This window comes from Pan troglodytes, chromosome 8 (genome assembly GCF_028858775.2).
Source record: "Pan troglodytes isolate AG18354 chromosome 8, NHGRI_mPanTro3-v2.0_pri, whole genome shotgun sequence".
Lineage (NCBI taxonomy): Eukaryota > Metazoa > Chordata > Mammalia > Primates > Hominidae > Pan > Pan troglodytes.
In genome coordinates, this window is record NC_072406.2 from 104,247,562 (window position 1) to 104,272,358 (window position 24,797).

Genomic DNA, 24,797 nt, shown 5'->3' on the forward strand with positions numbered 1-24,797 from the left:
ATGTTTTGTAACATCATGCATCAGTCATTTGGAAAATATTGGTTCATTGAGTTACGTAAATCTTCCACAGGTGGACACAATTCATTATATAATATTTTAAAAATCATGTTTATTATCAACAGCATAAAATTGTTTTTATTGGAAACTGTCAGCTTCTCTTGAAAATATGAATTTTATCAGTGACAACAAGTTAATGTGAGTTGTTTTCCTTTAAGTGACAAGTTCATTTTTGAGAAAATGTCAGCCAAATACCAAAGTCGGAATACCCACAGTTTATCAGTCCTTTCAAGTAAAATGTTGTTCCATTAAAAAATGGCTATGTTAATATACTTTCTTTCTCCTGGGCACAGTTTGTCTAAAGAAAAGTAATAATTATTTTCTGGTGTTTCCAAGTTTAATACCCATAAATCTTTATTTTAAGAATATGAAACATCAACCACCAACAGAACATACAGTTAGTACATCCAGGATGGATATATAATATAAACACTACTGAGTTTGTCAAGGAAATTCTTGGAGTATTAAAGACTTCATATTTGGGGTTTTTTTTTTTAAATGGCTAGTTCAGCTCCTCAACAGATTGTACTTTGATAAGCAGCAGAATTCAGTTTTTTTCTCACAGAATGTTAAAAAAGACATGCATTAAAGGGTTGAGATTTATTAAAATCGATCATTTTTACTGCTTTATCAAGGTATTTTTTGTCTTTTTTTTTTTTTTTTTTTTTTTTTTTTTGAGATGGAGTCTCGCTGTGTCACCCAGGCTGGAGTGCCGTGGCACAATCTCAGCTCACTGCAACGTCTACCTCCCAGGTTCAAGCGATTCTCCTGCCAGCGTGGGGTAGCTGGGACTACAGGTGCACACCACCACGCCCAGCTAATTTTTGTATTTTTAGTAGAGAGACAGGGTTTCACCATGTTGGCCAGGCTGGTCTTGAACTCCTGACCTCAAGTGAGCCGCCTGCCTCAGCCTCCTGCAGTCCTGGGGCTGGGATTACTGGTGCGAGCCACCACGCCTCGCTTATCAAGGACATTTTTAAGTAACACTGGCTATTTGAAAAAATGCTAATGTATAGTTCTAAGAAATATGACTACTAGCACATTTTGGTGCCATTGCCTTGATTCTTTCAGAGGTACAGGCAGTTTTCTCCATGGTAACTTTTGTAACATCTACGCAGATATCAACATGGTGATTAAAAGCAAATAATGTTTTTCTTTTATTATGAAATAGTTGAAAAGGTCTTAGAAGATCCATAGGGGTCGTGCAGACCACATTTTGAGAACTAATACCCTAGGGTATCAGAACACTAAAATTGAGAAGTGCCAGTAATGGCATTTAATTCGGAATTAAACTATGCAACTTTATATGCCTCTTTATCAAAGAATGCAAAGTGTGGGAAAATGAAGTTGTAGATTATGGTCTTTCAGATATTCCATATGTATTTACTAGTAGACTAATTGTAGCACCTTTAATGCTTGTCAATTTCTTTAACCTGATTTGTCTTCAAGTCTTTGTACAATTTTCAGAATTCTTTTTTCTGTGTGTTTGTTTTGTTGTGTTTATTTGATCTAAGAATGAAAACTGTGAGTATGTAGTTTTTAATAACTTTAAAAAAATCATTTTAGGCAGGCATTCCAGACCCTCCAAACATGTCAGCAGAATTAATCCAATTGAAAGCCAAGGAGCGACACTTTTTGGAGCAATTGTTAGATGGGAAAAAATTGGAAAATTATAAAATTCCAGTACCAATCAATGCTGAACTCAGAAAATATCAGCAGGTAAGTTTTACACAATAGTGAGTTTTCCTTTCAAATGAACCTTGAAGCGTTGTGGGTTTGTTGGGGGGGGCTTTTGTTTCTTTTTTGAGACAGAGTCTTGCTCTGTTGCCCAGGCTGGGGTGCAGTGGCAGAATCATGGTTCACTGCAGCCTCAAACTCCTGGACTCAGGCCATCTTCCCACCTCAGCCTCCCAAGTAGCTGGGACTATACATGTGCACCACTATGGCCAGCTATTTTTTTTTTTTTGGTAGAGGCAGCGTTCTCATTTTGTTGCCCACGCTGGTCTTGAACTCCTGGCTTCAAGTGATCCTCCCACCTTGGCCCCCCAAAGTGCTGGGATTAGAGATGTGAGCCACCATACCTGGCCTTAAAGCATTTTGTAAAATCGATTTAGTAAAATCTTGTGTTTAGTGTCTTATACCCATTTATTTCTCTTTTGCATATAGAAATATTTTTGTTTTGTGCAAACATGTTGTTTATAAGAAAATGTTTTTATAAGAAAAAATAAATTTATCATGTATTCACATTTATGATTTTTCTCTCTAACAGGATGGTGTGAACTGGTTAGCATTTCTTAATAAGTATAAACTTCATGGAATTCTGTGTGATGACATGGGTTTAGGAAAAACTTTACAGTCCATCTGCATTCTAGCAGGAGATCATTGTCATAGGTAATTTAAGATGTTATTTTAAAATAAGGTTTCCGGATTTGGAGAAATGTAAACAAGCTGGTTAATTTATTGTGTTTTGCTATTGTAAAGGGCCCAGGAATATGCAAGATCAAAATTAGCAGAATGTATGCCACTTCCTTCCTTAGTGGTTTGTCCGCCAACATTAACAGGCCATTGGGTGGATGAAGTAGGTAAATTTTGCTCTAGAGAATATCTCAATCCGTTGCATTACACTGGACCTCCCACTGAAAGAATAAGGTAAGAGTTGTATGACAATAACAAAATATTTCATCTGTTGTAATTAAGATAAGGAACAGTAACATTTATTAAAGTGAATTCTAATTAGCTCTTTTGGTTGTATGACATAGAAACTTCACTTATGAAAAGTGAATGTACTTTGGGAAGATATAATCAGTGAGGCTCATCAAAATTGAGGAATTTTAACCATTGTACAATAAGTTGAGCTTTCCTAGAGCTGGGGAACTATCAGGAACCAAAGCCATTTTGTATGCCCCTTTTGGGAGTCTGTGACCATAGCATCTTTTTGGTGCTTCTGTTTTATTCTCATTTTCTACCCACTTTCCTGAGAGCTCTCCTTTGAGCCATGTGCAGGGGAACATGCCTGTAGTCCTAACTGTTCAGGAGGCTGAGGCAGGAGGATTGCTTTAGCCCAGGAGTTCAAGGCCAGCCTGGGCAACATAGTGAGTTCCCCTCTCTTAAATAAAAAAGAGTTCCCCTTTGCTTTGTTCCCTTTCCTTCCCTCTCCCCAGAAGTACTTCTGTTCCACTATGGCTGCTTTAGCTGCCGCTGCAGTCATGGCTGCACTAAATTTTAGCATTGTTTCAGCTTTACCCCTTCCCTATTAACTAATACATCTCTTATGTTCCTAACTGTAAATTTTTTCAAGTGGAAGCTCATTGATTTCAGCTCATTGATTTTTTAAAGGTTGGATAGTCATAGTTGCAGATTAGTCCATAGATTTGCTGTACTCCTGTGTTAATAATAGCAAATATTATTATTAAATAATGTTGTTACTAAAATTTTTAGTTTTTATCTTGAGCACTTACTGGCCAGGCACTATTCTAAGCAGCTTTTCTTTTATGTAAAATTGTGTATTATGTATAGAAGGAGCAGGACTGAAAAAAAAACTAAACAAAAAATTGTGCATTATGTATTCTCACAGTCACTTTATGAGGTAGGAATACTGTTGTTCCAATTTGCAAATAAGGAGTCTAAGGCATGGGGTCTGGGTCCAAGGTCACTCAGCTAATTAAGTGGACAGAGTGAGGCTTTGAATACAGTCAGCTCAAAAACTTGCACTCTTGAGCAGTTTACTATAGTGCCTCTTTGATAGAATTCATTCATTTGTAAGTGATAGAAATTCAACTCAATTCTCAGTTTCAATATTCAGTTCTCAATATTCAATTCTGTTAGCTTAAGCAAACAGAAAATTCATTAATTCACTAACTTGAGAATTTCAGGGGCAGATTGTTGCTTCAGGCCCATCTAGATTACTCTCATTCACTCTTCCTCCCCTTACATAACTTATTGTTACTATTGGGCTTCGGTCTACAGTTGGTAGATAAGATGACAATGGGCAGTCTCTGGCCCATATTCTCTTAGCTTGGCAACTGTAGTAAACAGATCTTCCCTCTCTCTCATGAATATATCAGTACTGGAGATGACTGACTGGCCTTGTTTGGGTCATGCTCCCAAAACAACCTTTGTGGTTAGGGGATTAAATATTGTGAATAGCTTAACCTGGTTCAAATGCTTCATTTCCTTGGTGATTATGGGGACACATGATTGGTAGTTCCCCCACATCACCTAGAACAACATGGAGTGAGAAAGGAATAGTGCCCCTAAGGAAGAGATGTTGGCAAATAAAGTTGAAATGTCCACCATATTTTCAGTCTGATGTTCATCTCTTTTCTAATCAGACTGAGTAGGGCAACACAGCCAGATCATCAGAAGAGTAGCCCTTCAGGGTCATGTATGTAGAGTAAGCAGAAGGGAATGCTGGGCTTAGTGGGCAGATTGAAAGCACTTTATACAAATGGTAGCTATTAAGAACTTTTCAGGGTCTCTGTTTTCTAATTTTATTCATTTCTAAATAAAGGTTACAGCACCAAGTAAAAAGGCACAATCTAATAGTGGCTTCATATGATGTTGTGAGGAATGACATAGATTTCTTTAGGTAAGAATTAAATTTTTTTTTAGAAAAATTAATATCAAATTTGAAGACTCTTAATATTTTCCCACTTTAAAGATTCTTCATATAGTTCCTGACATACAGCAAAAGTTGTAAAATTTTCTATTTATTCTCCCTTAGAAATATTAAATTTAACTACTGCATTCTTGATGAAGGCCATGTCATCAAAAATGGAAAAACAAAGTTGTCAAAAGCAGTAAAACAACTGACTGCTAATTATAGGATTATTCTTTCTGGAACACCAATCCAGGTAATTATTTATTATTATTATTTTTAATTATTTCTATTTTTATTTTTCATGTTTGCCAGGTGGAGGGTAGGCTTGGTATTTGGCAGTGAATTAAAGAAGATTTTTTATTGTTGTTATAGTAATGATAATTTTCCAGTATATAATTATTGCCTGTTTAATGGTTCATTGGTAAACAAACCAGGTTTTAAAAGTCATTTTTAAAATGTAATTTTAGACTATATAAATAGAAATCTTGTGTCAAAAGTATGAAAGACATAAAAATCAGACTCTACTCCACACTGGCCATTCTGCTTCCGTAGTAGTACACTGCAATCTGATTTAGCATTGAAAAGCTAGAGCTGAGTCAGAGGTGAATCATCATATAGTGGAAGTGTGAATACCTGATGTCAGGAGGAAATTGAAGGCAAGCGATTGTAGAAGTTTATTTTGTAAAAGGAAGGAGATAGGTATGTATGTATCTTTAGATACTTTTGAGAAATTATCTTGTCCTCCAGAAGAATTGGTTGCAAATGTTCACATCTAGCTTGGATAGCAAACTTTGGTGGGAAGACCTTGAATCATTCTCAGTAGAGAAGTAGACACCGTGTGACCTCTAAGATTCCTTCCAACTTTAAAAACTGATGATTCTCTATGTACTTACCTACTCTTTCTCTCTCTCTCTCCCTCCTTCCCTCCCTCCCTCCCCTCCCCCTCCCTCCCTCCCCTCCCCCTCCCTCCCTCCCCTCCCCCTCCCTCCCCTCCCATCCCCCTCTCTCCCCTGCTCTCCTCCCCTCCCCTGCTCTCCTCCCCTCCCCTCCTCCCCTCCCTTCCCCTCCTCCCCTCCCCTCCCCCTCTATCTCCTCCCCCATCCCCTCCCCTCCCCCTCTCCCCTCCCCCCCTCCCCTCCCCTCCTCTCCCCTCCCAGGGCCTCACTGTCACCCAGGCTGGAGTGCAGTGGTGTGATTTCAGCTCACTGCAACCTCCACCTCCTGGGCTCAAGCAATCCTCCCACCTCAGCCTCCCAAGTAGCTGGGGCCACAAGTGTTAGTGTTCTGTTCATTAAGTAAACACTGCAGATTCTAATAACTGCAAGAGATAATTACAAGCCTTTCTAAATTTATCAAAAGTTTAAAAATGTAAGGCTGGGCATGGTGGCTCATGCCTGTAATCTCAGCACATTGGGAGGTTGAGGCGGGTGGATCACTTGAGGTCAGGAGTTTGAGACCAGCCTGGCCAATGTGGCAAGACCCCATCTCTACTAAAAATACAAAAATTAGCCAGGCATGGTGACGCACGCCTGTACTCCCAGCTACTCAGGAGGCTGAGGCAAGAGAATCACTTGAACCCGTGAGGTGGAGGTTGCAGTGAGCCATGATCGTGCCATTGCACTGCAGCCTGGGTGACAGAGTGAGACTCCGTCTCAAAAAAAAAAAAAAAAAAGCTTAAAAATATAATTAAAAGGGAAAAAAGCCTCTTTAGGCTGAATTATCAAGATTTATTGTGCTTCAATTTGAAGTTATATGGAAACATCATAGTAATTTAAAGTATGTTATTGCTTTTACTTGGTTCAGACATCGGAAGAAGTTTTTTGGTTTTTAGTTGTTTGCTTTTTAAAGGCCCTTTCTTTTCCTCTTCCTTACAAAAGCCATGGTGGCCCAGAGTCAGGGGGCAGAGGCCCTGAGTAGGATTAGAAGTGTGTCCAAATGAGAGGATAGCCACTGAGCAGGATGAGGAGGGATTCTTAAAGGGGAAGGTGGGTAAAAGGGTACCTGCGGACCTGCACCTATCAGGAAAGCGTCTGAAATGAAAAAGTGCTGGTTTCTTTTTCTTTTTTTCCATGAAACTTCGATGGTAGAATTGGAAAGAATCTGTGTCTTTGCATTGTGGCCCATAAATACTGAGTGGGCTTGACTTATAACCAAATTCTAATAGGTTTTTGTTGTTGTTGATGATGAAATGGTGATATTGGCCACATTCCTTAAATCTTGCTGTTGAGTGTCAAAATAATCAGAAAGTTATCTTTCTGCTCTTCTATTTAGTACTTCATAAATGCCAACAGTAAATTATAACACTGTGGACCAAGGCTTATTCTAGGGAAGGAGACTTGAGGATTTCCCCCAGATAGGATAGAATATTCTCTCCAAGGATACTGACCTGAATTTTACACACTAAAATAAAGACTTACACCATATGTCTAAAAATATAGTGATAATCTCTCATCTATATGATTATAATAATGGGCTTTCATTAATGTTACATTTTTTAGTTGTAAGGAAATAATCCCAGTACAAAAGATAATTGGTGTTCCTGTTTACAGAACAACGTTTTGGAGCTGTGGTCATTATTTGATTTCCTCATGCCAGGATTTTTGGGTACTGAACGCCAGTTTGCTGCTCGATATGGTAAACCTATATTAGCAAGTAGGGATGCTCGAAGCTCCAGTCGAGAGCAAGAAGCAGGTATGAAAGAGATATAATTATAACCCTGTATAAGTGAATATAATTTATTCTTAACTTTTTTGAAGCCATTTTCTCTTTAACTATTAACAGGTGTTCTTGCTATGGATGCGCTGCACCGCCAAGTACTACCATTTCTTTTGAGAAGAATGAAAGAAGATGTTTTGCAGGATCTTCCACCTAAAATTATTCAAGACTATTATTGTACTCTTAGTCCTCTCCAGGTTAGGAATCTCGTGTTTATCGTTGTTAGTGGTATGTTTATTAGCAGACTGTTTTGTATGAGCCACAAAACTATTGAATAAAGGGGCTTAGCCTTTGGCTTTATCAGATGCAGATAAAGCCTAAATGATGTGGATATAAGTTTGAGTGTATGCATTTTGAATATAGCATTAAAACAAAATTCAGTATCATAGTTGCTTTTTAAGTTTTTTTTTTAAGAGACAGGGTCTTACTCTGTCACCCAAGCTGGAGTGCAGGAGCACAGTCATGGCTCACTGCAGCCTCGACCTCTGGGTTCAAGTGATTCTCCAGCCTCAGTCCCCCAAGTAGCTGGGACTGCAGGCACATATCACCATGCCCGGCTAATTTTTTAAGTTTTGTAGAGACTGGGTCTTGCTGTGTTGCCCAGGCTGGTCTCAAACTCCCAGGGTCAAGCAGTCCTCCCACCTTGGCCTTCCAAAGTGCTGGGATTATAGGTGTGAGCCACCGTCCCAGCCTACAGTTGCTTTCTTTTGTGTCTAGTTAATTGAAAAGATTGCAAGGTATTAAATTGCTAAGGAAATAAGCCAATGTTTATAAAGGCCAAAAATCTGCTTCTGAATGTTGTCATGGTGTCCTCACAACATTATAGGTATTATTAATCCCCATTTTTGCAAATAAAGTGACATTCAGAAAAGTTACGTAGCTTGGCTACGGTCATAGAGCTAATACACAATTGTGCAGTGCTAATGGCATGGGTGATTTCTCAGAAACGCATCATTAGGTGATTTTGTCATTGTGCAAACATCAGAGTGTACTTACACACACCTAGATGGTATAGCCAATTGTTCCAAGGCTACAAACCTGTACAGCATGTTACTGTACTGAGTACTGTAGGCAGTTGCAACACAATTATATTTGTATATCTAAGCATAGAAAAGGTATGGTAAAAACACAATATTGTATCTTATGGGATGACCATTTTATATGTAGTCCATTGTTGACCTCAATGTCCTTGTGCAGTGCATGAGTATGTATCAGAGCTGAGTTTTAAACCTTGGTCAGTGGGACCTCACTCATTCCCTTTGAAGTATTATTTCATTACCTAAAAATGTTCAAAATAAATTTTGCCTTCTGCACAGTTCTGATTTTGTACATAAAGACCATTATTAAAGGAATTTATTGTGAGCCTTTCCTTGTACTTTTCTAAGAACTAAATGGAAACTGTTCCTTGTCTTAGTAAGACATGGCCTCTGGGTCAGAATTTTCTCTTTGAAAATTTTTTTATGTTCTAGGTTTGTATGTGTCAATCTATCTTACTATTAGGATTTGATTCACTACGGTCAAATGAATAAGAGATATACATACCCAGAAACTTACTTTTCCCCCCTCCATTGTATAGATGGTTAACCTGTTAACAGGTATTCATCTATTCAACTTGGGCAGGATAAGAAGTTGAGAGTTCTTTGATTCTTCTGTACTATCTGCCTCATCTCTCAGGTCCCTCTTCCTTCATTTGCAAAAATTAATATTTCTTGAAAGGAATATATTTTTGAAGTAATGAAATGAAGACTTCTTAAAGTAGGTACAATAAGGAAAAGATGTCATGTGAAAAAAATCTGTGGTGATTTACTGGTTGTGGTGCTGTAACATAGGCATAAAATGCATTTAAGTAATCAATCTAGAGAAAGCGAGCTCCAAAGAGAAATGGCATTTTGGCTTTGTTTAGCATTCACAGATTTTTTATTGTCTGATTTCTGTCCTTTAGCTCTCTAGATTTTCTTTTCTTTCACATTATTTTAGCTTGTACAAGATAGGAACCCAGACCCCAGCGTAGTACTTTAAAACTTGACATATGTTCCCCTTTTAGGCTAGCAGTAACATGCTTGTAAAATTTGGTGTCTTGAAACATACATACAGGGTCTTGATCATGTAACTTCATTTAAGGAAGATTTTTCTCATTTACTTCTAAGAGTTTCTTTTTTTCTTTTTTAAGACTCAATTTTTCTAAGATTTTCTTTTACTGGTAATGTATTTATTTTCTTGAACAGTAGAAAAATTGAGTCTTGGACTATTTGACTTGTATTTTTCATATTTTAGCAGCCGAACTTAATGTGTTCATACTTGTTTTCTAAATGTAATTTTAAAGGAATTTACCAAGATGGAGTGGATAACCTGTAATTCCTATAGTGAATTAGAGATATCACAATTTGTTTTCATTAATGAGGGCTGATTTAAATTACTGCTGTTATTGGCCTTTGCTGGTTATGTGTTTTGAACAATTGAAAATAAATATACTTAAAGCTTCTCCCACGGGGGCCATTTTACAGGTTCAGCTCTATGAAGATTTTGCTAAGTCTCGTGCCAAGTGTGATGTTGATGAAACAGTTTCTTCAGCTACACTTTCTGAAGAAACTGAAAAACCAAAGCTTAAAGCTACAGGCCACGTATTCCAGGTATAGATTACATTCTACTTTTTTTTTTTTTTTTGAGATGGAATTTCACTCTGTCATCTAGGCTAGAGTGCAGTGGCATGATCTTGGCTCACTGCAACCTCTGCCTCCTGGGTTCAAGCTATCATGCCTCAGACTCCTGAGTAGCTGGGAGTAGAGGTGTGCGCCACCATGCCTGGATAATTTTTGTATTTCTAGTAGAGATGGAGTTTCGCCATGTTGGCCAGGTTGATCTCAAGCTCCTGACCTCAAGTGATTCACCTGTCTTGGCCTCCTAAAGTGCTAGGATTCAGGCATGAGCCACCATGCCTGGCCCATCCCACTTTTTAAATGTTGAAGAATGATTTTTAATGAGGCACTTTTTATATGGAATAATAAAATATGGATCTATGTATATTTGTTTCAATATTATGTATACATTCTTGAAAATAAGTTAAAATACCTATTTAATATATCTTAATAAGCACTTTAATATTAAAATTAAATGTATAAAATGCAATATATGTTTGTATATTACATGAAAAGAAGGGCTTTAGAATAGAGAATGTTTTGCTTTTTTATTCAAAAAATATTAGAACACCTAGTACATGGCAGTAATTTTTCAAAGCTCTGGGATTACTTAAAACAGCAGATAAAACAGACTCCTTCCCTTGTAGAGATGAAAAATACTTAGGTATATATTATGTGTAAGACAAAGCCGATAATGTGATTATAGTATATCAGAGTCCAGGGTAGGTTGTGGTTTCTTAATCGAGGGGCTAGGGACTGCCTCACTGAGAAGGTGACATTTGAGCAAAGATCTGAAGGAGGATTAAGTCATGCAGGTGTATGGGGGGAAGTGATTCCAGGCAGAGGATACAAAAAGTACAGAAGTCTCAAGTCAGATCATGCCTCATATGCTTGAGAGAATAGCAAAAAGAGGTGGCAAGTGTCACTTTATCTTTCCCTCTTGAATAGTCCACCACAGAAAACCTCCTGCTAATAGATTAAGTACTGTAGCATTTTTAAAGATATAAGAAGGAAAAGGTAGTTGTGAAGATCTAGTTTTTGTTTTGTTTTGTTTTGTTTTTTTAAGAGAAGGGGTCATGTTTTGTTGCCCAGGCTGGAGTGGTGGGATCATAACTTACTGCAACCTCAAATTCCAGGGCTCAAGCGATCCTCAGCCTCAGCTTCCTAAGTAGGTAGGACTACAGGTGCACACCACCACACCTGGCTAATTTTTAAAAACTTTTTTAGTGATAAGGTCTCACCATGTTGCCCAGGCTGGTCTTGAACTTTTGGCCTCAAGTGATCCTCCCTCTTCAGCCTCCTAAGTAGCTGGGATTATAGGTGCAAACCACTGCACCTGGCCTCTCCCACAAGTTTTAATCCTAGTGCTCAGCACTGTCTTGAGCCTTGCCAATGGAGCTTACTAAGAAAACATCTGTGTGCCAAGGCTGAGACCCAAATCTTAAGCCAAGTAAGAGGCAGAAGAGAAAGTGTGGCTGAATCAGAGAAGAGACCATATAAGGTTCTGTTTCACAAACACAACCACTTGAGACAGTCCCCTTCCCTGCTCCCCTCCTCTCATCTACTGAATCAGAATAATGTGTAGAAGGGAGAGAATTTCAGGTTTATAAGGTCCTCAAGAATTTTTTTTTTAAAGACTGAGTCTCGCTCTGTCACCCAGGATGGAGTGCAGTGGCATGATCTTGGCTTACTGCAACCTCCACCTCCAGGGTTCAAGCAATTTTCCTGCCTCAGCCTCCCGAATTGCTGGGATTACAGGCACATGCCACCATGCCTGGCTAATTTTTGTATTTTTAGTAGAGACAAGGTTTCACCATGTTGGCCAGCTGGTCTTGAACTCCTGACCTCAGGATCCACCCACCTCGGCCTCCCAAAGTGCTGGGATTACAGGGGTGAGGCACCATGCCCGGCCAGAAATTTTTACACTCACTGAAGTTTGAGCAACTTTTGTATCCAAAATGATCCCTGGTTCCAGAAGCATCTGTCTGCATTACCAGGTACTTTGAGTGGGAAAGGGTTTTAAAGAAAACAACTAAGACGCTCAATTTGCCATGGGAAGCTCATTGTCTGGTGGGGGAGACAGATATAAACAGTACAATTTATACGCGTTGTAAATGTCCGCATAGAAACTGCACAAGAATCTCAAATGAGACATTTGAACTGGTTCTTGAAGAATGAGTAGAAGTTTGCCGAGCAAGAAGAGGGAGAAAGGCATTCTAAACAGCATAGGAAATAGCATAGGGAAAGATACAGAGATAAAAATATTTGTGATATGCGAAATTGACTCATATATACTTTTTTTTCCTCTTGAAGGCATTACAGTACTTACGTAAACTGTGCAACCATCCAGCATTAGTCTTAACACCTCAACATCCAGAATTCAAGACCACTGCCGAAAAACTGGCAGTTCAGAATTCTTCTCTACATGATATTCAACATGCCCCTAAGCTCTCAGCTTTGAAACAAGTATGTATGTCTTTTAAGTGCTAAATGTGTGTTGTACCCCAGGAATATAAATTCTTGGTAAATTTGCTTTTCTTAAAGATTACTACTGTGTTTACCATTTATTTTTAAATTTGGTTAAATTTTTGATACAGCTTTTTGTAAAAATGTGGTTAAAATATATACAGCACAAAATATGCCATTTTAACCATTTTAAGTGTGTAAATCTGAGGCATTATATTTACAATGTTGTACAACCATCAGCATTATCTTACTGCTAAAATATTTCCACCACCCAAACAGAAACTCTATATTCATCAAGCAATAATTCTTCATTCTCCCTTGTTCTAGCCCCTGGTAATCTCTAATCTACTTTCTCTATGAATTTGCCTGTTCTAAATATTTCATTTAAGTGGAATCATAAAATATTTGTCATTTGTGGCTTATTCATTAGTCAGTTTTATGGATATAGCACATTTCATTCATCCATTTCTGTGTCAGTGGACACTTGGGTTGTTTTCACCTTTTGGCTATTGTGAATAATGCTGCAGTGAACATTGGCTTACAAGTATCTATCTGAGTTACTCTTTTTAGTTCTTTTGGCTAGAGACTAAGGAGTGGAATAGGTAGGTCATATAGCATTTCTATGTTTAACATTTTCGGGAACTGCCAAACTTTTTTTCACAATGACTACACCATTTTACACTCCCACCAGCAATGTACCAGGGTTCCAGTTTCTTCATATCCTTGCCAACACTTGTTGATTTCTTTTAATTATGGTCATCCTACTAGGTATGAAGTGATAACTCCTTGTGGATTTGATTTGCTATTCCCTAATGACTAATGATGTTGAGCATCTTTTCATGTCCTTATTGGACATTTCCATATCTTCTTTAGAAAAATGTCTAGTCAAGTTCTTTACCCATTTTGATTGGCTTATTTCGCCTTGTTGAGTTGTGAAAGTTCTGTTTTGTTGTTGCTGGTTTTTTTTTTTTTTTTTATGGGGGTCTCACTGTGTTGCCCAGGCTGGTCTTGAACTCCTGGCCTCAAACGATCCTCCCACCTGGGCCTGCCAAAGCCCTGGGATTATAGGCATGAGCTACCACACCCTGCCGAGAAATTCTTTATAATTCTGGATATTAAACCCTTATCAGACATATGATTTGCAGATATTTTCTCCCATTCTATAGGTTATCTTTTTACTTTCTTGATAATGTCTTCCATGGTTTCTGATGAGAAATCAGGTGTTAATCTTATTGAAGATCCCTTTTACATGATCATTTGCTTTTTTCTTGCTGCTTTCAAGATTCTCTTTGTCTTTAAACAGTTTATAATTCATGTCGATGTGGATTTCTTTATTTTACTTGGAACTGCATACTCTATCATTTTGCTGATGTCACCCTCTTGGTGTTGCTTTTAAAAATTAATTTTTAAAAATTCTAGGATTTCAAAAGACTAAGGGAAACACTTTCAAGCACCAAAATGTTAGCACTATGCCATTTAGTTCTAACTACCCTTATAAATGAAGATTTTATTGTAAAATCTAGACTTTAGTAATTGTTTTAGCTTGTGGTCAGTAGTTATTCTGGCCTAAAGCTCATTGAGAACAACTAATGAATGAAGATTTTAGATTCCACATAGGTTAGTGTGGAAAATGTTATCTAATAGTGTATCTGGCATATATATCCAAATATGTATCCTTACATCACTAAACGTAAAATGGACTATGAACTTTCACACTGTAAAACTGAAGAATGATTGTTACCTTTAGATATATGGAATGGTTTTCTTGTTTGACCAAACCTTGCTGTAGGTCTTTATATAAAATGTTCATGGTTTTCCTAACATAGCTAGTATATTAGGTAAAGCTGTAAGATATACTTAGTCAAGGAATCCTCTAATTAGATCTATTTTCAAAGTAAAAATTGAATTTCATCCATATTTGAATTTTACATAGGTTCTTACAGATTTTTTTTTTCCCAGCAGTTGCTAATTACATTGATCTCTTACTTTAGAGTGTGCTTCTTGTCACCCTGACACATCTTGAATTAAGATGCTTAGGAAGTCTGCAACTTAAAGAGGCCCAGATTTTTTCTGGCTGTCCTCACGGAAGACTTTTCTAGTAGCCTTCTTATCCATTTTCTTGGTTCTTTTCAGCCAGAGTGAAGGTTCTGTCTCAGGAAGGATAAATTTATTTTTTAAATCTAAATATGTATATGCTGTGAAGTTAGAGGAGAAGTCTTACTTGCTTTCTAAAAATCTGTTGGTAGAAACATGTTTATCAGCAAGTAGTACTGGGAGAAGTATCTAATATTGCCAAAGCTAGAATGAAAAATTCCAGGAGGCTGAAATGAAGAACTAAAACTGTAGGTGAAATTAATGGAGATAAGCAGAGTCAGTTTTAAAAGAAAACACTTAGGTGTATTTTGACTTTGTGAGACTTAGCAAATATTTTATATGAGGCAAAGTTGAGTTTGATTTGATGGCAAATTCACTATAAGAACGGTGTGAATTAGTTGCCAGTAAATAAAACTAATAGGATCTTGGCTGGGATTAATAACTATATAACGGCCAAAATGGGGGCATCATAGTTTCACTGTATTTCATACTAGTCAGAACAAATATTGAGTTGTTTTTTTTTTTTTTTCTTTTTCTTTTTGAGACAGAGTCTTGCTCTGTCGCCCAGGCTGGAATGCAGTGGCGCGATCTCGGCTCACTGCAAGCTCTGCCTCCTGGGTTCACGCCATTCTCCTGCCTCAGCCTCCCAAGTAGCTGGGACTGTAGATGCCCACCACCACGCCCGGCTAATTTTTTTTTGTATTTTTAGTAGAGACAGGGTTTCACCGTGTTAGCCAGGATGGTCTCGCTCTCCTGACCTCATGATCCGCCTGCCTGGGCCTCCTAAAGTGCTGGGATTACAGGTGTGAGCCACCGCGTCTGGCCCAAATTTTGAGTTTTATAGTTTTGACCACTACAAGTGGAAGATCAAAATGGTAAAACATCTAGAAGCCATTTAATATGAGGAATGATTGAAAAAACGGGTAATTTAGCCTATGCTGAAGTTAGGGCAAGATAAAATTGAAATGCTCTCTGGGGTGTCAGCTGACCTCTCAAACACCCATTATTAGATGGCCTTGGTAAATATTTGCTAGAGTCTAGTAATCAACTTTTCAAGGCCCTGAACTCGATCAGTCTCTCAGAGCAGACTTGGGTTATAGATTAGTGAGAATACCAGAGTATCAATTCTGCTACCAGACAGAGATACTTATGTCAAATGATATGTCCACATATTCAGTAGGATAGCTGCACCAGGGAAAGATTACATTAGGAAGAATGTCTGGTGAGTATGGACTTGGAGAAGTCCTAGTTGGATATTCTTAATATAACTGGTTATCTTTAAGGTTTTGACATTGCTGCCTATGGAACTGAGATAATTGAGTGTGCATGACACAGACATTCTGATAAAATTTCACTCTCTGGAACTCTTATGGGATCTGTATAGGATGTCACACTTATAACACTTTTTTTTTCTTCTCCTAGAGAGAGGGTCTTACCCTGTCACTCAGGCTGGAGTACAGTGGTGTGGTCATAACTCCAACCTCAAACTCTTGGGCTCAAGCAATCCTTTCACCTCAGCCTCCCAAGTAACTAGGACTACAGGTGTGCGCTACCACACCTGGCTAATTTTGTTTTGTTTTTTAGAGATGGGATCTTCCTATGTTGGCTAGGCTGGTCTGGAACTCCTGGCCTCAAGCAGTCTTCCCACATTAGCATCCCACAGTGCTGGGATTATAGGCATGAGTCACTATGCCCAGCTAATATACATTATTTATACTGGGTACCACATAGTCACGTCTCTCCTGAGACACCTTAGATAGGGCTTTTTAAAAGAAACAGCTTGAATAGTAATTTGATCGCAGATTTAAGGGCAAGATGTAGGGATAATTACATCGATCAGACTTGTTTATCTGGAGGAATGTCTCCCTAGTATACCATATGCTACTATATAATAAAAATCTCAAACTTAAAGGGCTGTTAGGTAGAAGAATGAGAACATGTGTTCTTCCTCAAGCATTGAATTGTGACAATAGATGTGAAATGTTGTCTACCAGGGAAGATTATTAGAGATTCAGTACCCAAAGTTTTTACTGGGGGCTGGTCACATATACTCCCTTTGCCTAGCATGGATCAAAATTCCAGACCCTCAGAAGGCAGGTTTCAGCCTAAATCATATTATTTGCGCAGTAGTTTAGGCACGGTAAACTATCATTACCAGTTAGGGACTGATGGGAAGACTCCTAAAATCCAGGTTCCAAATTTCAACCTTACGAAGAGGACTTTCTGAGGAAAACAGTGTCCTTTTCTGTACAACACCCTAAGTGTTTTACATTGAGTTTGGAGTTTGCCTGGATGGCCTTTTGGTTATCTTTCCTATCAGAGCTTTTGGTGTTTTGAGTAACTTCTGTTAGTAGAAAGGAGAAATCATCCTGCATGAAGATCTTAGATTGGCCCGGTACAGTGGCTCACGCCTGTAATCCCAGCACTTTGGGAGACTGAGGCAGATCACCTAAGGTCAGGAGTTCGAAACCAACCTGGCCAACATGGCGAAACCCCATCTCTACTAAAATTACAAAAATTCACTGGGCGTGATGGCAGGCACCTGTAATCCCAGCTACTCGGGAGGTTGAAGCAGGAGAATATCTCAAACCTAGGAGTTGGAGGTTGCAGTGAGCCAAGATCACGCCACTGCACTCCAGCCTGGGTGATAGAGGGAGACTCTGTCTCTAAAAAAAAAGATCTTAGATTTTGTTTTTGCAACCTCCGCCTTCAGGGTTCCAGCAATTCTCCTGTCTCAGCCTCTCAAGTAGCTGGGACTACAGGTGCGTGCCACTACACCTGGCTGTTTTGCATTTTTAGTAGAGACAGGATTTCGCCATGTTGGCCCGGCTGGTCTCGAACTCTTGACCTCAAGTGATCTGCCTGCCTTGGCCTCCCAAAGTGCTGGGATTACAGGTGTATAAGCCCCCACTGCCGGCCCAGCTCTTAGATTTTGAACAGAGTTCAGTAATAGCTCAAATACTATGGATGAAGAAGAGTACTATTGGGTATACTGTTTGTCAAATTGATCTAAACATGATTCTCTTGGATTTTATTCGCTCATTTATTAATTACACTTGCTGTGTGGAAGGCACCGAACCACTTTAGGAATAAGTATAAATGATCTATAGCAAAATGTGGTTTCTGCCATTAAAGATCTTGGTCTACAGATAGAGTAATAAGCTGTCTTGTCAAGAATCCAAATCTAGCTAAATGCTTCTTTTCTATAATTTTTTCTACCAAATGTGGCTACTCCATTGTTTTCTTCATACATTATTGAATAACCCTTTAGGAACCAGTTTGTCTGCGGCATCTTCTTTGTCATTACTTTCAATAAACATTTATTGAGGCTTTAGTCTCAAGGATTGAGGAAAAGGAAGGTAGGTTTGTTATTAGATAAACTTCTGGGCCGGGTGTGGTGGCTCATGCCTATAATCCTTGCACTTTGGGAGGCCGAGGCAGGAGGGTCACTTGAGCTCAGGAGTTCAAGACCAGCCTGAGCAACATAGTGAGATCTTGAGTCTATAAAAAAAATTAAATGAAAACTTCTGAAGAGGTGATCAGGGAGCTCTAAGCCTGAGCACCTCAAAAACTAGTTCAGTGTGCTGCAGGGTGACAGATTGCAGCCCAAAGTGCTAATCTGCTTTCCAGATTTCAGGTACATTTAACCTTTTCTTGCCACAGAGAGGAATGTCACAGTGAGATTAGTTTTCTGCTTTTATTGAACGCTTATGTAGTTTTTTTGTTTTTTTTTTTTTCTTCCTAAGTTGCTGTTGGACTGCGGTTTGGGAAATGGCAGCACTTCCGAGAGTGGCACAGAGTCTGTTGTGGCCCAGCACAGGATACTGATCTTCTGTCAGCTGAAAAGCATGCTTGATATAGTAGAGCATGATCTCCTCAAACCTCACTTGCCCTCTGTCACTTATTTGAGATTAGATGGCAGCATACCTCCTGGTCAGAGGCATTCCATTGTTTCCCGGTAAGTGGCTTCTAAGACTCTTATTCATAAATAAATATATTATTACTTACATAGAAGTTTGCCCCATGAAATATTTTCATTGGCTAAATATCTGCAAATGCGTTTTTTTAATTGTGTAATTCACCCCAAATAAACCCCTTTTTAAATATAGAACTACGTAAATATAATCGAATAGATTATTTGCTTAGTGTATGAAAAGGGTGTGACTATAATAGGAAAGCACTCTGAAGAGCATGAAAGAAATTTAAGGCATCAACCAACAGTAAGGATGACTACTTTCCCCCTTACCTTTTTGGGAGAATTAGGGTGAGAGGAACCAAACAAGTGGCTTAGCTAAAATCTTCATCCTAATCCCTGTTTGTGCACTGAGAACAAGTTGGAATCTGGCCCAGCTAGGAAGCAGAACTGGTGAGTGCAGTGTTCACATGTGGTCTGCAGCCTCTACTTTTAAAATCTCAGTGGTTGCTTTTTTTTTTAAAAAAAAATGCAGATTCCTAGGTTCTGCTTAGTCCCAGAGCTGCTGACTTCAAGAGTAGGCATTTTTAACAAGCATCCCAGCCAAGCGCGGTGACTCATGCCTGTAATCCCAGCACTTTGGGAGGCCGAGGTGGGTGGATTACTTGAGGTCAGGAGTTCAAGACCAGCCTGGCCAACATGGTGAAACCCTGTCTCTACTAAAAATATAAAAATTAGCTGGATGTGGTGGCACATGCCTGTAATCCCAGCTACTCTGGAGGCTGAGGCAGGAAAATGACTTGAACCCGAGAGGCAGAGTTGCAGTGAGCAGAGATTGGATTGGGCCACTGCACTTCAGCCTGAGCAACAGAGCAAGACTCTGTCTCAAAAAAAAAAAAAAACAAGCATCCCTAAGAGATCATTAGGCACAATAAAGTTAGAGACCCGGGGAGGGACTTTGGAAGCCGACAGGCTCAGGTTTGACTCCTGGCTCTGCTATTTAAGCAGTGTTCTCTTGAGCCTGTTTATCATTCACACAGCCTCAGTCTCTCTAAAATAGGGATATTGGTAATAATACCCTTATAGAGCTATTGTAACAATTAAATAAAATAATGCATATAAAGTACAAAGACTATTGCTTGACTTGTAGTAAGGATAATAAATCGTAGCTTGGTAGCTGCTATTTTTAATGTTAGTTTTTTCTTTTTCCTAGAAGTTACTAGATATCCTTTGTCAGTGTCTTCTAGGACTAGTACAGTAGTAGCAACCCTAACACTCTCACCTTCTGTCTTCCCTGAATGAAAGTCTAGCCTGTTCTCACACTTCTCTGTCCCCATACTTTAAAGGTTCATAGTTGGGTTTATCTTAATTATAATTAGCATTTAATTATATTTTTGCAAGTTAGTCCTTACCTGATGTTACTAAATTCAATGCAGTTTGCCTTATTTTGTATTTATGAAATTCCTGACTAGCTTTGGAATGCCCTCTTTTACTAAAAACGTTATACATATTGAGAGGATATTTTTCTCAGATGATCACGTAAGTATCCCTATTGTGGATTTTTAAAGCAGCATTTTCATTTGTGCTCTTTAATTTTTATTAACAGTTTCTGTTATAGGACTTAGGAATGGACTAATTTTATTTTTGTTATCTACTTTTAGGTTTAATAATGACCCATCTATAGACGTTCTGTTACTTACCACTCACGTTGGTGGCCTGGGACTTAATTTGACAGGCGCTGACACAGTAGTATTTGTGGAGCATGACTGGAATCCTATGCGAGATCTACAAGCCATGGACCGGGCCCATCGTATTGGGCAGGTAAAAGTCAGTTTTACCTCACAGATGTTAACCTGTGCATGAAAATATACTCCCCCAGAAAGATAGGAAACCTTGGTTTAGTTCTTGCTCTGGTGTTAACATACATGTGTTATGACCTTGGACGATCACTTAACTCTTCTGTGATATCACTTCCTCATGCATTAAATGAGGTGCTAGCACTTAGGAAAACCTGGATCACTGTTCATCCCTAATATTCTGTGATTGCTGCACACATTTTGAGCTCATGTGGCCAGACAAAATAAAAATCCAACCCTAATTAGGTAGTATAAAATAGTACAAGTCTACAAGCCCTCTGACTCGTTGGAACCTCAAAGCATAATATGTGTTACGGTTGCTTAACTGTTTTTCTTATCCAGAAACGTGTGGTTAACGTATACCGATTGATAACCAGAGGAACATTGGAAGAAAAAATAATGGGGTTGCAGAAATTCAAGATGAACATAGCGAATACTGTTATTAGCCAAGAGAATTCTAGTTTGCAGAGCATGGGGACTGATCAGCTTCTTGATCTGTTTACTCTTGATAAGGTAAAGAACTGACACAATTTGTTGTATCTTTGAGTCACAGGCTTCCTGTGACTCCTAAGTTGAAAGTATTAAAGGAGCAGCAAAATGCGTTTACTTTAGTATCCATGAGATCACCACTGGAGGGAATTTTTGGTGCCTAGATAAATTCTGCAGCATACTAGGGGATGTGTGAAGTTTTGATTTTTTTTTTTCATTGATGTCTTCAGTGTCTTGCCACAAGGTTTCTTTCCTTAGTCCTTTTCTGCTAAAGCACAGCTTATCACTGGAGTCAGTAAGACTCATGGGTGAGAGTTCTTGGCCCTGCCTCCTGTTAACTGGTTACCTTAGGCAGATTATCTCTCTGAGCTTCTATACCTATTTTACTACATGGTTGTGAGGTAAGATAATATATGTAAGCAGTCAGAAAGGATATCTAGTGTAGATTCTCAATAAATAGTAGCCATTGTTATTGCAGATGATGGAACTAATACATCAGATAACAATCTATAATCAAAAGGATGCACCACTTGGAAATATTAGTGAGTCTAATATTGTAAAACCAATATAGTTGGATTTAAAGTCCTACATAGGTTCAGAAAATCCACTGCATACTTAGTATAAATTATGGTGGGGTATATGATGATTAAAACTAGCTGTAATAACAGAAGTGTACTTTCAAGTAAGAGAAAATTGTTCTGCCATACTATGTGTATGTTAAACCACATTTGACATATGTCTAGTTTGGGGAGCTACATTTTAAATGGTAACAAATTAAGTCCCTGGTGGCCAGAATGGAGGCAGGTTCTTCAATCATGTCATATTGAAAGTCAAGATAAAGTTGAAAGAATGAGACATGTTTAACATAGAAAAAAGAAGGCTCAAAGAAACATGCATAGCCGTCTTCAAATAGCTTTTATTCTGTTTGAAGGAATCTTCTTATGGGTGACTTTCAGTGACCAGAACTGGGCTCAGAGGGATATTTTAGGGAAATGGCCTATTGCCATAAAAGGCACTATTTAGACAATTGGCAGAATTTGAAAACAGACTGTATATTAGAACATTTTAATATCAGTGTTAGATTTCCTTAATCTGATCTTTATATGGTTATGTAAGAGAATATTCTTGTTCTTAGGAATACATGCTGATTCCTCTCAAAGGACAAAAGGACATGATGTCTACAACTTTCTTTCAAATTGTTCAGGGAAAAAACTGATATCTAACTATATTTCTGACATCCATATATACATACACATATATAAATGGGGAGAGAGAATGATAAAGCAAATAAGTTCTTTGTTATGTTCTTATAATTCTTCCATAATTTTGAAGTTCTTTCCAAATAAAAAACTGACAAATAAATGTATTTGGAGATCATGAATTTCCCCATCACTTGAAGTACTCAATTCTGTTGAATAATTGTATTAGAAACAAGTGTGATTTTAAAGGAAAATACAATTTGTGAAGTTAACCTCTCATTTTTTTTTTTTTTTTTTTTTGCCAATTTTTCTTAAGGATGGCAAAGCAGAAAAAGCTGACACCTCTACTTCTGGGAAAGCAAGTATGAAATCAATTCTTGAAAACCTGAGTGATCTTTGGGATCAAGAGCAGTATGATTCAGAGTACAGCCTGGAAAATTTTATGCATTCTCTCAAGTAACTATCAAATATTGTAAATGCAATTGCTGCTAGTTCAGTTACATTTCTGCTGATATTCAGCAAATTTCTAAGTTTATGGTGAACTTTTAACTCAATGTGTAAATAGATCTGGAGAATATTCAGCATAATGCTAGCTCTTGTTTCACTGGGGGAAACAAGTTATTCTCAAATATTTGCACTGTATTAAATTTAAATGTTAATGTGAAATGGTTTAAATTTTACATGCTGAAAAGCTGCAGAGCAGAGGAACCAAACCAGGTTTATTTGTGCTACCAGGAGGTGTTCTTAATGGGAACAGGCCTCCTATCTTTAGTCACTTTGTACAGGATGATATCCATGAGTACTTTAGTGTTTGTATATGTTTTTTCTTTTAAATAGAACTTGTTTTTATAATTGATTTAAAATAGGGCTTTTTTTCTATAAAAGCCTTAATGAGCCATAATTTTAAGAATATAAGAATAATGACTATGATATTGGTCAGTCTTAGAATATGAAAATGTCAGACAATGAATTTAATCGGGCCCTTGGTGGAAACATTTATATATTTAATGCAGATGCATAGTGTTTTTCAAATCTTTAACATCATTTTTTCAACTTTTAAGATATAATATCAACTATTCTAAATACAGGTAATGGTATATTTAAGGCTACCATAACATCCTATTTAGAGGGTGGTTTTTTTAATTTATCTAATGGCTACGATATAGCCAGATTCAAATAACATATGTACTCAATAGGTTTCAATCATATATATAATATATTTTTTGTAACTATGAACATATACAGTTTTCCAGAAGTAGATTTTACACTGTTTAGAATTCCAACACCTACAGTGGAAAGACTGTTTATTGTAGTAATGCATGGCTGAAGCATAAAAGGGAGAGAGAATTTCTTTATATACACAAACATACATGAATATGCATATCTATATGCATAGATGTACCTATCCTGCACCCAAAAAGGTGCCTGGTATTGGCACTAAAATCATGTAGTTATACTGGGCAGCAATAATAATTGGGCATGAGGCTGATTACTCAATGGTGAGGGTAGGTATATGTAGATAGATGTGCATGTATGTGTTTGTATATATAATTTTATAAGTTTCACGCATAAATTAATACATGCCTGTGTGCATACATATGTATGGGATATATTTGTATATATATGTACAGGTAATAAACATCCCCAAGGTTTGTGGCTGGCCATACACATAGGCATCAGTTTAACAACCATCAGACCTCAGCTGTACAATAACAGGTGTTTTGTTTAATTAAAATTATACTGTTCTGCAGCATTTAGACATTTGTCACATTTCATTAGCTTTGACAACCATACTGTAACATTAAACCTAGCATTCCACAAGAGAATAAATATAAGATTGAAACTGTAAAATATATGCAACTGTGTGTTATTTGTAGGAAATGGTCACTAGAAAGAGCAAAAGATTATTCAGGTATACAGGTTTTTTTTCATTGTTTAGGATTTTAACTCAAAACTTTATGTAGAAGAACATTTCAGTATATTTGAGTTGAATATTTTTTTATTAACTATTTATTTGCTAGTTCCATAAACCAGCTCTTTAACATAGCTTATAGTAATTGATATTTTCTTAGACTAAGTACAGAGCAATATATCATTAAAGGGCTATGAAGGGGCAAAAGAAATCACACCATAAAAGTTAGTACTTTTTCCCAATCTGAAATGTCAGATAGAGCTAGAAGTCAGATATTTAGGCTGTTTAAACTTTCTGAGAGTTTAATCAAAAGGTGTGTATTTCTAGAAGGATGACTAGAAAAATGATGTGTGGTTGCTTCTGAATGGGAAACAGGAGTCAGGGCTGACAGGAAAACTTAGAGTGGCTATAACATTTTTAAAATAATCTTTTGAGTTGTAAAATAGTAAATCACACATTCCAACTTTTCCATAGAAAAGAAAACATGTAAACAGGTAAGAACTAAGTATTCTTAATTAAATGACCCAGTCATTGTAGTACATCTTAAGAATAATGAAGAGATGTGGAGAATTGAACTGAGTAATGAATGATATTAAAGAACTGCTGTCAATTTTATGGATGTGATGATTTGGTAGTTTTTTCAATGTATGGGTGTGGGAAGTCAAACAAGCATGATAGAATGTTAACTATTTTAAACTGGGAATTGGGTTCATAGATATCCATTGTACTACTTCCCTTGGTTTTTGTGTTTTTATGATAGGAAATAGCAAACTGTTAAAAATATAGATTCAGAGATTATTAGTCTTATCATTTGGGTTTCTTGTAGGAAAATCTTAACATTTGGGGGCCTGGGTATAATT

General features: G+C 37.6%; 1 protein-coding gene across 11 annotated transcripts in view; it reads left to right on the top strand.

The window, feature by feature from the left end:
- Positions 1–24,552, top strand: part of BTAF1 (B-TFIID TATA-box binding protein associated factor 1) — a 106,960-nt gene extending 82,408 nt beyond the window's left edge. For 10 of the 11 annotated variants that reach the window (XM_063781977.1, XM_016918852.3, XM_016918854.4 and 7 more), the window contains 13 exons: positions 1,624–1,776; positions 2,327–2,448; positions 2,539–2,706; positions 4,568–4,645; positions 4,781–4,910; positions 7,207–7,348; positions 7,439–7,569; positions 9,877–10,002; positions 12,322–12,474; positions 18,315–18,526; positions 20,143–20,302; positions 20,680–20,850; positions 22,342–24,552. In XM_063781977.1, the coding sequence (XP_063638047.1) occupies positions 1,624–1,776; positions 2,327–2,448; positions 2,539–2,706; positions 4,568–4,645; positions 4,781–4,910; positions 7,207–7,348; positions 7,439–7,569; positions 9,877–10,002; positions 12,322–12,474; positions 18,315–18,526; positions 20,143–20,302; positions 20,680–20,850; positions 22,342–22,485 (1,890 nt within the window). In that variant the 3' untranslated portion in view covers positions 22,486–24,552. The remainder of the gene's footprint in view (positions 1–1,623; positions 1,777–2,326; positions 2,449–2,538; positions 2,707–4,567; positions 4,646–4,780; positions 4,911–7,206; positions 7,349–7,438; positions 7,570–9,876; positions 10,003–12,321; positions 12,475–18,314; positions 18,527–20,142; positions 20,303–20,679; positions 20,851–22,341) is intronic. The other variant, XM_016918853.4, reaches the window with a different exon arrangement.
- The last annotated feature ends 245 nt before the right edge of the window (positions 24,553–24,797 follow it).